The 14,831-nt window shown below is 33.6% G+C and overlaps 1 protein-coding gene across 3 annotated transcripts in view; it reads left to right on the forward strand.

The window, feature by feature from the left end:
• The window catches only part of CSMD3 (CUB and Sushi multiple domains 3), a 593,609-nt gene that overhangs the window by 255,794 nt on the left and 322,984 nt on the right, over positions 1 to 14,831 (forward strand). For all 3 annotated transcript variants that reach the window (XM_066177261.1, XM_066177253.1, XM_066177270.1), the window contains 3 exons: positions 618 to 705; positions 11,760 to 11,884; positions 13,827 to 13,948. In XM_066177261.1, the coding sequence (XP_066033358.1) occupies positions 618 to 705; positions 11,760 to 11,884; positions 13,827 to 13,948 (335 nt within the window). The remainder of the gene's footprint in view (positions 1 to 617; positions 706 to 11,759; positions 11,885 to 13,826; positions 13,949 to 14,831) is intronic.

The following is a 14,831-nucleotide window of genomic DNA, read 5'->3' on the forward strand; positions in this document are numbered from 1 at the left end:
GAGAATGGTTTACAGGAAGTTTCTCTCTGAAGATCCATTTTAGTTTATTGTAAGATAAATGTATGCAAATCGAACTGGCATTTTGAGTTTACATTCAGATAACCATATTTTGGGTATATATACATTTTCAATACTGATTAAGGGCAATTCTCTTAGAAGGAGCTTATGCATTCAAGTTTTATTACAATTCAAGGTGAAAAGGTCAGCTCTTAGTGGAGATGACATTTATTGGCGTATGTTCAGAATAAAATCCTACAGCCCTAAACTTGATGAACATTCATTTAAATAATAATATTTCTTAAATAATAATAATAAAATTTCCATATGAATTCAATAATATGGTAGGCAAAATTAATAGATCTGATAAAAAACTTGTGCTATGTTTTATGGAAAAAAATCAGAAAATACATGCTTTGTTTATTATAGGGAAGACAAACATTTTGAAACTAGAGTTTATATGGGTGATCATATTCTGTAGAAAATCTGTTTTAAAAGACCTAAAATGCAAAGAAATACTCTCATATGTGTTAATTGCTTACCTCTGTATTTTCTAAAAATGTTATCTCTTTTATTTTGTTTATTTTATTTTGTTGTTTTGGTTTTGTTTTTTTTTCCAGTAAATGAGGGAGGTATTAAACAGGCGTCCAATTTGTGTCCAGATCCTGGAGAACCAGAAAATGGAAAACGGATAGGCTCAGATTTTAGGTAAAATATAAATTCCTCCAATGTATCATTTCTCTAATATTAAACTTGGAAAATGAATATGTTGAAAATGTATTACTGTTGATGAGTACTTTTTCACCTTCTTAGTAAAAAGTGCACTGGAATTCTATATAAAGTTATGTAATGCAATATATCATGTACTTAGTATGCAAAAAGATCAAATACCTACCTAGAAGAGAGCATATATCTCTTAAAATCTCACAAAAATAGGATTGAAGGTAAGTTTACATTATTTTCTCATGTAAATACTGTGTTAGATTTAAAAATATTGAGTATACATGTTGTACTGGAGGCTTTTGCAATAGACAAAGCAAAATTGAATATAACACAAGAAGAACAATAAAACCTCAGAGAAGAAATCTCAGATCTTACAGAAATATTCATTCACTCTTATGAATTGCAGTCCCTACAGTATATTTTTCAGGGACCCAGGAGTTTGATACATGCAGATGTATTTCTCTAGTAGGCCTCACATTGGCCTAGTACTCTTAATTCAGACTATTTTTTAAAATAATTTTTATGTATCCTCCTCTATTCATAGCTATCTTTCAAGTTCCTTATCTTGTAAGATAAAAAAGGCTTTCACTACTCTTTCAAAATAGTCTATGTTGTTTTCCCAGTGAATTTGACTCCTAATTCCAGTATCACCAGTGGTTGGTGAGTAGACACATACATAATGCATTTTTGAGAATGTTTTGGATTAATTTTATCTCTTTTCTGAGTTTTTGAAATTTTTTTCCTTTTCAATTGTTGAGCATTTATTTAAAAGGGTTAGCATGTAATTTATTTTATATTTGACATATAAAGACACTTTGGTCTATATAAAAAAAAATCTAAAGCTAGGTTCTTTTTTCGCATCATATGCTAATTTCACATTATGTTTACAAAATATAAAACACATTAATGATAAAAGAAGACAGAAAGAAGTAGAAGGGTGATGATTTTAAAATTAATTAGTTTTATTACATTCAAGTTTGTTTTCTATACATTTTGTATTGTACACATCACGCAGCACAATTCTAAGCATTTGAAGATACCTCTTAATCTGGATGTACAAAGATTTTACAAAATTATGGTATTTCATTATTTTACATAACTTCTTGTACTTTTTTGTGTGTGTGTTTTGTCTTTTCTCCCAGAAATCAAGCAGAACACAGGATTGAAAATTATATCCTTAGTAAATGTGCTAGCTAGAAAACAGTTATTACAATTTCTCAATTTGTCATAATAGTCTCCCTATTTCTCTAGTTTTGAGAAAAGCAGAAGTTCAATGTGCATCTGAGAAAGCTTTATAACTGATTTTATAAAAATGTAATTTCTAATGTCAGTTTACAAAAAAACCCCAAAACAACCATATTTTCAGAGAAATAAAAAAAGAGCTTTATTTAACTGTCAAATTTTCTAGAATCATTACTTTGGCTAGTGTTTTGTATTTTAACTTCAAAAATATGGCTTGAGAGCAACAGTGTTTGACAGACAACCTGCCAGTTCTTTCCTAGCGTTATCTCTGCAAGTGATCATGAAAAGACCTATTTAGAGAGATTATTCTAGTTAAACCTATGTGAGGGCAGTACCTCAAAAAAGATATGATGATCATGCCCTCCTCTTTCTTTTTAGACCAAAATGTTAGGATTTCAGCTAGCATTTTTTTTCACTGTGCACTGGGATGGTGTATCAGGCTTTCCTATTTCAAATGCATTTATGAGAAAATGAAAGAAGGCATTGAAATTGCTGAACAATAGTATAAAAGATAGACAAATACCAGAGTCAATATTTTTCCAGTGTTTCCTTTCCCTAATTTCTCACTAATCTTGGTGATTTTTTTTCTCTTAAAAAAGGAAAAAAATACCAAATTATCTGGGTTAACACTTGTAAAAAGCAGCACTTGTGCCAATTAGTAAAATATGTATATTTAGCTCAAATTGAACACTTGATGAACAAATTGAACAAATTGACCGTTGCTAAAGGTCTTACAGGGAACAGAAGTCAACTAAAAAAATCAGCAGAGCTATTAAAATTCCTTTTTAAGTTTACCTAGATTAAATTCTTGTCATTATGATAATGGTTTGCCTCATAAGCTTCCGAAGTAAGAATGTTATGAATTATTATTATGTTACATTTAGTTAAAAACATCAAATACTGTAAAAAATCTTTTCCAGGCTGGCTTATACCTGACAGGTAGAAAAATAGCACACTTTCACCTATTCCTTCTTGAAGTCACTCTCTCTTTAATGAAGGAAATAACTTTAATTTAAGCTTGCCTCTTTTTTTTTTCCTTACTGAAAAGAAAGTGACAATTCCAATTACAATGCCTTCATTTGAAAAATCAGTATTTTGGAGAAAGGTTTAGTTCTGTCTCTACTAAGATCAATCAAAATTTGATTTCTGCACAATTTAATAAATTTTAGAGAAGAGCATGCTCTTGTCACATCTCCTTAGCTTTCTTGAAATTGGAAGGTGTAAGTTTGGAAGCATTGTATTTCAGTTTTACTTCTGTTCTGATTACAAACACTATCGGCTCTCAGCACATTCATTTCCTCTTACATGGTTCTTAGACAGATTTTACAAAATCTGTAATTCAAGTTTTAAGACAAATTGGACCATTCCATGACATTATTTGGGGCTTGTAATTCCATGTTTCCCATTTTGGATATGTTTTTTAACATGAAAATTCCCCATAGCTGTATTTTGGATTATTAAAGGCACTGTTTCTGATGCTAGATGCCTATTTGAGCATAAAAAGTTTTGCATGTTGAAATAAAGTCAAAAAGACTTATAGCTGCCAGATTTTCCTATACTGAGAAAAACATTCTACTTGAGAAAGAAAACTTCCCTTCCCTTCCCTTCCCTTCCCTTCCCTTCCCTTCCCTTCCCTTCCCTTCCCTTCCCTTCCCTTCCCTTCCCTTCCCTTCCCTTCCCTTCCCTTCCCTTCCCTTCCCTTCCCTTCCCTTCCCTTCCCTTCCCTTCCCTTCCCTTCCCTTCCCTTCCCTTCCCTTCCCTTCCCTTCCCTTCCCTTCCCTTCCCTTCCCTTCCCTTCCCTTCCCTTCCCTTCCCTTCCCTAGGAGTTTCTTGACATTTTTAGACACTCTAGTGATTATTTGGCTGCAATTTGCAATTTTAATTTACTTGTCATCCACTAAAATCAACATCTTTTCCATGTGTCCAGTTTTAGAATCAATGTCAATTATGTAAAAAATATAAGCAGTAATTGATAAAAAGTTTTCATATGGTCTTGTTTCTATTTTTCTTTATTTCTAGTGGAATAAACGTATCCAGACTGAATTATCCTAGAACAGGTGTTTTACTATGAGGCAACCATGTTCTTCCACCACCATCTCAAAGTTCTGTCTTCATGATATGAATGAACGAGTCCATCTCTATCCCTCTACTTCTGTAGTGTGGTTCCACTAGGATTTAAACATGAGATTCCAATCAAACCTCTATCATTAAAAAGCAGTGAATGCTGTTGGACAAAAATAGTGATGTAGTCTTAAAAATAGATATTTTACGGACAGCAGGAAGAATATTAAATTTATCATAAGGACAGTTTATTTTACCAACAGGTTGACTTACACTATAAATAATGGTAAAATCTTCTTTCATTTTATATTAAAAAATAATTTATAGTTATTTTCTTTGGAAGACTGAAGTTCAGCATTAATTGACTAGATTGGCTAGAAGTTTCACACTTGATTTTCCTTAAATCTCCTCTGAATCACCTCTCCTTCTCAGCAGATATGCAAGGTGATCTTCTAGACTTGGAAACTTGAAACCAAACATCCTGAAAAGTTTACAAAACTTGGTTTGCAGCAGGAGATATGAGGTTAGGTTATAGGGGATCTGTGTGCCTATCAGTTTTTAACAGTTAAATGGTTCCTTTGTCAAAGACAAGTGTCTGACAGTACAAGCTTTGTGAAAAAGATGGCACTTTTTTTTTTAGGATGAATTACCAATGACCTCCATAGTGTCAGGAAATCCTCTGAAACTGAAATTTAGTAATCAGTTTAGTTTTTTCAGCACACAGTAAAGATTTTTCTTGATCAGAAGTTAGGAAGATTTAGATATTCTAACATTATATCCTGGAAACCAAGCATTTTGCAGTAATGTTTCCAAGTAATATATAAACTGATCTTCGAAAACGATCCTATGGATATTTTTAACTTAAGAGAGATGCTGTGACTTAACTCAGTTCTCATGCTGTGACTCAAAGACAACTGTAGAACCTATCTGTAGCTTGCACATAAAAAATTATGGATCAGTTGTGTGTAGAAAGCTGCTAGGTTAAAAAGAAATATTCACTGTTCATAATCTTGATCGTTTACATGTCTTTAGTTTCTTTTACTACAGGTGGAAGAAATAATATTTGTGCTGAAATACTGATTGTTTCTTTATTCTAGCATTAAAATATATGATATTGCCAAATTTACAGTTTGATAGAGATGGACTTTAAGAAATGATTAGATATTTCTGGCTGTACATTTTCTTCTATGACTAAAAAGGGCGTCCTCTCTCAAAACTGTTCAGTTGCAGGCATGAGCCAAATAAGTTAATACATCAGAAAGATGGTCTTGATTCCTTGCATGAGTGATTATTTTTCAACAATAATTTAAAAAACATACCAAATAATTGAGGAAAATAACATAAAATGAAGTAGTTTGCTACACAAATGCCAACTATATAAATAATACTATTCAGTATAAACTTTAACTTTAAACTTGATCTTTCTCATCCTTTAGAGGTTCTGTAGTTCATTTTGGACTCCTTACTGCTTATAGTTTCTGTTATTTAAAGAGGAATCCCAGATTTGAGGCAAATGATACAAACTTTAAAAACAGATACCAAATTAAGGGTTTTTTTTTTTTCAAATTTGTATAGTAAGTTCCTTATTTAATATTTATTCATACATTTTTCCTAATACAAATATATCCAAAGTCTGGGGTTTTTTATGAAAATGCAAACGTAATGTTAATCATCTTTTGTCTGATTAGAAACAGAAATTTGCAGATAAAGTTACTGAAAGACACTCAGGTCAAGCATTCATTTTTGGAGTTACAAACTGAGTTATGAACTGCCTTAGCACATTATGTTATATATGCAAAAAACTTTGCATTAATTCTGGACAAATTATATGAGTCATAGAAATATTGATTGGAAGGGTCCTTCAGAGGGCATCCAGTCCATCCTCCTGCCCAAAACAGAACTAGTCAGATCAGCTGTGGCTTTGTTTAGCCAATCCTGAGAACTCCCAAGATTAAAGATTTCACAAGAGTTTGAGTATGCTGTTCCCGTTCTGCCCTCATTTATTAAAGGAAATTTCTTGTGAAGTAAAATCTAAATCTTCCAAACTCTCCCTCATATCTGTCACATTTAGAAAATTTGGCTTCATTATCTTTGTAATGGCTTCTGAAATTGTTATGGTCTGCTGTTAGATAGTACTTTAGCTTTCTCTTTGTAGGACTAAGCCTAGCTGCCTTAAGTTTTTACTGTAGGTCATGTGCTTTAAGCCTCTGACTAATCTCCAAACTCTCAAGTTTTTACCAATCTCTCTCTTGAAGTGGGAGGCAAAACATTGGGCTTAATATTGCAGATACAACTTCACCAGCTGAGTAACAATTTCACTTCATCTGCTGCTACCATTTCTAGTATTGTTTAGTATATAGTTTGTTTTATTCAGGATGAGAACATGTTACTGATCAATAGTGCAGAACATTGTATCTCCTCTTGTTGAGTTCCCTGAGGTTTCTGTTTTCCCAGTGCTGGACTTTGTCAGTCTTGTGGATTGAAGGCTGCTCTTTAATCTGTCAGCTACTTTTCCTACTTTAGTTTGATCCAAAAATACATGCATCCATAAATCCTGTTTCCTCTTCAAGGCTGAGGATGGAAATATTATACAGCATCAGACCCTATCTTGATTTCCTAATGTTCAGGTTATTACTGTCCCCCAGCTGAATATGAAGCGACTGATACCTACTCTTTAAGCACAGCCGCCAGGCCAATTTTGAATATGTATCTTTTCAGTGTATTTTGTCAGCTCTCAAAATACACTGCTGTAAAAGGTGCTCTCAGAAATGTTGCTGATGTTGAGCACTGTTACACTGAGCACTGCCACATCTACCACTGGGCCATGTAGCCAGTCATTTTGTCATAGAAAACAATCAAGCTGATCAAATATAATTCAGCTTTGGTAAATTTGTGTACGTGCTCTTGATTTCTAGTTCATGCTTTACTAGAGCACATGTTCTTTCCCAAGATCAATTTAAGATTCCTAGCATCTTCTTGCCCTTTAAAAAAGTTCATGTATTGTTAGCCTTTCTACAGTCAGTCAGAACATTTCATCACAGTTTTTCATAGATGACACCCACCTTGCACAGGCTCAGTCAGATTTTTCAGTAACCTTTGCTGAAATCTCTCTGACTGCCTGCCCTTGAATACAGCTGCCTCCTTTACCTGTTGTTTGCCAGTGTTGGCTGTCCTTCTTCACAAATCATGTTGGTACATACAGATATTTAGGAGCACATCTGCTGTACAAATTGATGCAGAAAAGGCATTTAATGCTTCTGCCTTTTCCATTTTGGATTTCAGCACCATGAGATTGCTCATCCATTTACAAATGAACCCATATTGTATATGAACTTCCTTTTGTGATTAATATACCCAAAGAAGCTTTTTTGCTTACTAGTGTGCCTCACCAGTCTTAGCTTTATCTAGGGTCTCATTCAAAAAGTCTAATTTAGTCACCCAGGGACTACTAAATTAGTAGATCCAGTTCAGAAAGTTCATTAATCATAAATGATAGTGCATCAGAAGATGCACTATAGATGGTTCCTGTATTCTAAAGATTTTTTCTGAGCATTAACTTTTCATGGCTTTCAGTGTTAGCATACTGAATTAAATGACCATTGTCTGCATCCACAGACAATTCTTCTTTATGAATACTGCTTCTGAATTTTTTCTTATATTTTCATACTATCTTTAAGATTTTTCTCTTCTTGGTGGTGTATATTTATATTGTATACAACAATGAACAACTTCATAGTTATATCATGCTTGAGTTCTCTTGAGATTTACAAAGCGGAAATAGTCTACTCACACTTTTAGGGGGCTTCATCTGGAAAGCAGTTTGGATCAAATGTAAGTCAAGAAATCAAACCATTCGTATCAAACCGTCATACTATTTTTGGTCATTTGTTCCCACAATCTGTTTTTGGACTAGTCTGCCAGTTTTTTTATAAACTGATACCTGCCCACAGTTCAGAGGTTCTCCTAAAACCAGCTTCCACGATCTGATTTTCTCACTCCACAATTTTTAGTTCTCTAACATAACGGAAGACTGAGTATCTCCTCAACTGTCTTCTTACAGTACCTCTGGATATGTAATAGATGTCATCAATTTTATCCTGTCAAGGATCTCTCTTTGTCCTGTAACACAATCCTTTCATCATTTGAGATTCTGTCACAGAAAAAAAGAAAATAAAAAATAAAAACTTAAAACCCTACTGAAATTGTTGCTATGTCATCACACCACACAAACTCTCATCAAACCTGTGGCCTTTTTAAAAAATTTTATTTTGTCTTATAGCTAATAACTATTTCTTGGTAATTTGCATGTCTATTTTGAATCTTCATCATATTCACCTCATGTGCCTCATGCACCCTCCAATGGAGGGAAGTACACAAGTTACCCAACTTTTTTTTGAGAAAAAAAAATTCTAATTAAATTCTTCTCGGTCAGAAATTAAAGGTATTGGAAAAAAAACCATCATCAGAAACAAAAAGAATCTCACCTTTGACCACTGTATGGGCCATTCACTTAAGAGTTGGACTCCATGACACTTGTGGGTACCTTCCAACTCAGAATATTCTATGATTCTGTGATTCTCTGATACTAGAAAATTTGGAAAGAATTGAAAGAATTTCCCTTTTTAAGAGTGTATAGATAGATAATGACAGAAAGATATTAAAAAATGGTTATATTTACTATGCTTTTAAGTTCCTGAGAGACTCATTTTCTTTACATTTTCTTTAAAGCTCTGCATTATTGTCTTCTTTTAGTTGATTTTCCATAGGAACTGATCTCCTCCTCTTCCATTTTCTTTCTTAGACTGGTACTTTATCATCTGCATATCTAATTGCCCTTAGTAGGTCACATTCACACAGCATATATGTCAATGATTTTGTAAATTATCCAGTCTCACTCTGTTTATGAGTCCAGTCATATGCTTCTAGTCATATATTATCAAATATGAGTTTACTATCAAAATTGATTTGAACAAGTAAAGGGAACTTCATGTGAATGTTATTTTTATTTTTGTAGGTGATAGAAATAATTATCACATTTGTACAGTCTTCATAATCATTCAGAGTGCTGGGATTTTTTCCTGTTACAGTTTTTTTACCAGGAGTTTAATTTTATTTGAAAATGGTGTATGTTCTGCTCAGGATTTCCTCTTTAAATCTGTCCATGGCTAGTTAAAGGAAATATATTTCCATGTCATTTTTCTTCAAGTGTTCCTTTCTTTTTTTTTCCTAATAATAAAGACGCTCAGATTTTCTCAACATGACTTTCTGAAGGAGATAATTATGAAAATCTAATCTTGAGAAAGATATTCTTGTCTTTGCAATTGCTACTTTTTGAACTTTCCTAACCATACAGTCCCTGTAGCAGCTGTGCATGATTTTTTACGTTGGTTATAGATGACTTTTGTGTTCCACAGTTTTGCAATATCCTCCAACTCTATGACCTGCCTGGTGGCTCTTTTTCCTCAGTTGCCTATAAAATCCTTTTAACCTTACATTGCAAGGGCCTTTACATTAAGTAAAGAGAAAGTTTACTTTTTTTTTTTCAGTTTTTCACTTTCATATCTCCTTTTTGGTGGATTCTGTAGCTATTCTTTATCCCATTCTTTCACAAACATTCTTACTCAAACAGGAACTCTTTTGGATTCATTTATAGAGCTGTTACCCACTATCCAATCTTTCTTTTTTGACATGTGTGTTCAGGGGACTGTATCATCTTTCATGTCCTCATTTTCTTTGTACCTATGTCTTTGTAAGGCCCAGGTACTTTGCAGATTTCCTCAGCTATTTTGTGCTGACGCCATCCTTTTCAAATATCTAACATTTCTAACTTCCTTAAGTTAATTCTTCTTTTAAGTATCAATCTTCTTTAGTAGCTTTTTTCCTCATAGTTGCATTTGAATAGATAACCTAACAAAAATTATTCCCTTGAAAGCATGCTCAGCCTTCTTATTTTACTCTCTGCCTTTGTGAATTGAAAAATTGCAGCACTAAAATAGCCATCTATAAGGAAAGATAAACAGGCCTCGTTCTTTGCAAGCCAAACCCTTCAGAGAAAAATTAATTTTAGTATGTCTTTTGGCAAAAATGTATGTCACACTTTGTGGGATCAAACCCAGATTTGAAGATTCCAGCCAAGTAAATATTGACACTTTGGTTAGAGAAATTTATGAACCATTTTTTTTACCAGTATGTAATGTATCAAAGACAGGAAAATGTCATCCAAGGGGGGCCAGTTAACTACATGGCTTACAGTGTTATAGAGGAAGGCTGCTGTAACAAACTCCTGGGCAGTTACTGCGCGTTTAATCTTAAAATACCCAGAGAACTGCATTCACAGTGTAGCCAAGATCTTGTGAGTCATGTGTATGTATACAACATTTTACATTTTGCAGCTGTGACAGAAAAGCCTTTAAAAACAGCAGGCTGAAATTATGAAGTGTAAGATACTGATGTCAGAGAAAGGCCTGATGTATTGGCTATTTTCAGGTATAATCAGGATTTGAAACCATAATGATATTAAAGGAAAATATTATCTCAAGAATATGCATTTATGTATTGATTTAACTTTTCAAAATTGAATCCCTCTTTTCCTCTTCCCCCCTGTCCTAATCATCCTCTCAGAAAAACTTAACAAACAGCAACCAAAAAAATTACCAAAAACCAACCAACCAACCAAAAAAAGAAAAACAACCAAAAAAGTTTTTCTAGACTTATTTCTTGTTTTGTCCTGTGCTGTTTCCAGCATCAGATGACAGCTTCAAATGAAAAAGTACAAAGCCTTTTCAAGCCATCATTACAACTCCATAAACAATCACAGCTAAAAACCTAGATATATGTTTTTAAAAATATTTTCTTTTCTTCTATTAATTTGAGAAACCTAAGCCAGTTACATGAGTCAATCCTCATATTCACCTGGTAACTTTCATTATCTAGTAGATCTTACGTTCAGAATCTTGTTACTGGCAAGTGTACAGGGACCACTTCTATGAAGTTAAGACTTCACTGCAAGCTTAATTAAAATCTTAAACCTACTAATCAAAATATAAAACAATGCTATAACTAGTATTTTTAAAAAATTATAAATAAGTGAAGGATAATCTTATTAATAATATACTACTTTTAAATACAAGAAACATTATTAATATCAACCCCTTTTCTCTGGTATTGTGCTCCTGCTTCCAATGCCCCACCGTTCTAAATTCAAAAGCACCAGATTTCCTCAAGAAAAATCAGGGGTGGGAGATATTCACAGCATATTATTTATATCCTGAGGTCTTCACTAGGAGAAATAAAATGTTTATAATGGGTTGGGTTTTTTTTTCAGTCTTGTAGTTGAGCTTTTGATGTTTCTTCTAGATAATTTCCTTATATCGCTTTCACATTCTTTCTTAGATTCAATTAACATAGATAACCACTTTTATTTACACAGGGTCTAGGTTTGTCAAATTTTTACTATATGGAGATCTGAAGTTCGATCAGAAAATAGTCACTTGACCTCTAAATGACTGTTAAAGAGGTAAACCCACTCCAGCCAAAGTAGGCCCAGAGAGGACTGAACAATGTGCACTACCAGTCTAGTACATAGCCTTCAGCCTTTTACTTCTGAGACCAGAAATTTATGGATTACATATTTGTATTGTTTGTCAAGACAGTCATATCTAAAGGAATGGAAAAAATGGACTGCTATCTATTTGTTAAAAAAAAAAATCTTTTTTTATGTCGTTGTTTGATTTTAGCCTGGGAGCAACAGTACAGTTCTCCTGCGATGAAGATTATGTGCTACAAGGTTCCAAAAGTATCACCTGTCAAAGGATAGCTGAAGTTTTTGCTGCATGGAGTGATCATAGACCTGTGTGTAAAGGTAAACAGAAATTCCTACCCCCACAGGGTTTATAATAGATAAGTAGTGAGTGGAGAAGTAAGTCTACACCTGGTTTTGACCCTGAGCAAATGGATAAAGAGAAAAAAAATCAGTAAAAGAGGAAAACTACAAAGGAATTTTGCTGAAAATATTTGATGACCTGATACAGTGGCAAGTAGTATGATGAATACCTGAATCAAGGAATGAAAGTATTAGCATGTACACATCAGATATTAATATATGTAATGAAGATATTAGTGTGCACAAATATTCAGAAATTTTCCTAACTACAAAGGGTTTTTTTCTGGATTTCACACTTAAAGTACTGAAAGCAAGTGTCTGTTAGGAATATTTCAAATCAGTGTAAATAATAGACATTGGGGGTCAAAGACTTAGATTTCATTCCACTATAGAATGACATGGTTCCTTTGAGACCTTCACTATGTAGCTACACCAAGAAAATGCAGCAAACAGAGCTCATAACTCTTCTTCAGCACACAGGCAAAGGATCTGGGCTTTACATTCCAGCTCTGCCCCAAAGGATGGACTCACATGTTCAGGAGGAACAGCAAATTGTCTAAAACACTCACTGTTTTTCGCCTCCTGACTTACTTCCCACATACAGACACAATCTGCAAGGAGTCATACAATTTCTAATTAAATATATAGACATAAAGCCATGCTTGGAATTAGTCTCACTCATGACCCTAATGTCCTCAGCTACTAATCCTAAATGAGGAGCCTTGCTGTCACGTGTCTACCCTCCAATTCTTTCCAGACATCCAGTGTGACACACTCATCACCAGAGTATAGTTTCTCTGAGAGTGGAGCAAAAGTGACATTCTTTGTAGAGGCTAATGTGAGGGAAGGAACAAGCCTTCATCCAGCAGCAGCTGAATCTTCCTATGTTCAGTATTGGTCAAATAAACATGCTTTGTGAAAGTGCAATGCATCTCTAGGATTTTTTCACATACCTAACTATCAATATTTTATTCAATTATGCAGGATTGTCTGTCAGAATGCAGTGGAAGAAATAGTTCTTTATCCTTTTGCTGTTCATGTGGTGTCATAATAATCACTGGAGAAATAGGATAGGCTCATGTTTACTTGAGGTTGCTTGTCAGTTTTACATCTTCATACTGAACAAGTTAACCAGTAGAGCATTCAGCAAAGATCTGAATATCAAGGAAAGAACAATAAAAAAGTGTTGACATTTTGTTGACATTCAACAAAATGGAAATTTAGTGCTTTAAAAGTGTCATTTGAAAGCACAAAGGACATAGTTTACATCCTTTGTATTATTTGTGACAGAGGTGCAAGCTATGTAAATAAGAATTTTTTTTTTACCTGACATGCTATTGTAAATACCAATACAGACTTTGATTTGAAAATAAATAGCCTTTGTAATATTTAGAAATAGATAACACTATTTTGTGTTAGTCGAACTTTTACAAGCTTCCTTTAAACTTTTAAGTGCTTTGGACATTGCTTCAATGGGTTGTATAAGGGCTGTAGTTGAAAAAAATGCTGACATGCCATACACCAACACATTAGCACAAAAAAAGCACATATGCACAGTGATAAAAGTGATTTCTTTTTTTCTACTATTTAAATTTGTCTTTCAATACATTAGTGAAGGTGGCATAAGTTAGTCCATGAAGAATTTAAAAAAAAAATTGGGCAGTTTCTGTTGCTGCAATTTTTTTCCTCCAAATACATTCAGCTTTTTTTAAGATTATAAATTTAGACATAAAAGAAGATCTATTTTATTTTGTCAGAATAATTAAATTTGACTGTTCTATTCTCTTGTAAGAGGTAGTTCTGTTTTTGTTCAATGGTATTTTATTTCTTCGTATCTTGATCACAGTAAGTTAGAGATAGGTTTATGAATCTGCTACATGTATTTTCTGTGTGAATTAAAAGGTGAACTTTCTTTTTGCAGTCAAAACTTGTGGATCCAATCTTCAGGGACCTGGAGGCACTTTCTCATCACCCAATTTTCCATTTCAGTATGACAGCAATGCTCAATGTGTGTGGGTCATCACAGCTATCAATACTAATAAGGTAAGTTTAATATTCTGGTTTTCTTTAAAAAAAGCACAAAACAAACCAACCCTTCCCCCCCAACCCTAAACCAACCAAACAAAACACCCAGAGACTATAACATTTTTCACTAATATGATTTATCTCTACAGTCCAGGTTTTGTAATAGGTCATTTCAGATATTTTTAAGAAATGTCTGATACCAGATGTTAAAACATGGACACAAGTTAAAACCTTGTTTCCCCTAAGATTGTTTTACTTTTTGTAAGCCAAGTAGATGCTATCATGTTTTTATGTGATTCTCTAATTTAATTCCCAGAAGCAACTATCCATTGGTATAAGGCAATTTCATGGACCCACTAGTATTGTGTTATAAGCTGAAGAGCTAATTTGTGTTTAAGACTGTTTATATCATGTTTGGTCTTCGACTGTTTGAGAAATCATGGAGGTTCTTGAATTCACTTTTTCTTCATGAGGAACTGTTCTGAAGATGTTTATTTCATTGTCTGAACCACTGTATTAAAATCCCATGTACTTTATACCTACACTTTAAAGCACAAGTACTGAGAGTTCTGATAATGTCAGATGAGTCAAAGCAGAGCAATAAAACTCAGTTATGACACCGGTTGTCTTTAATTTCAAGAACTAGACACCTGGAAGCAATGGCTATATTCTATTTCCAGGTGTATAATTTTGTGTGAACTGAGTGTTATGGACTTGTTTAGAGGTAATAAAACATAAATTAGATGTGCAGCTCAGGAATGTTTTATAAAAGACTATTATCATCTGTGTTTGCTGGTACAGGGGTATATTCTACCTCTAAGTTTTGTTTTTATATTGCCATCTGCATCACACGCCATTAACGGATCAGACAGGCCCATAGGGCCCACTTCTTTGCACCTTA

This window comes from Chamaea fasciata, unplaced genomic scaffold, assembly GCF_029207755.1.
Source record: "Chamaea fasciata isolate MVZ Bird 193981 ecotype frontalis unplaced genomic scaffold, bChaFas1.0.hap1 SCAF_1, whole genome shotgun sequence".
In the NCBI taxonomy this organism is placed as follows: Eukaryota; Metazoa; Chordata; class Aves; order Passeriformes; family Sylviidae; genus Chamaea; species Chamaea fasciata.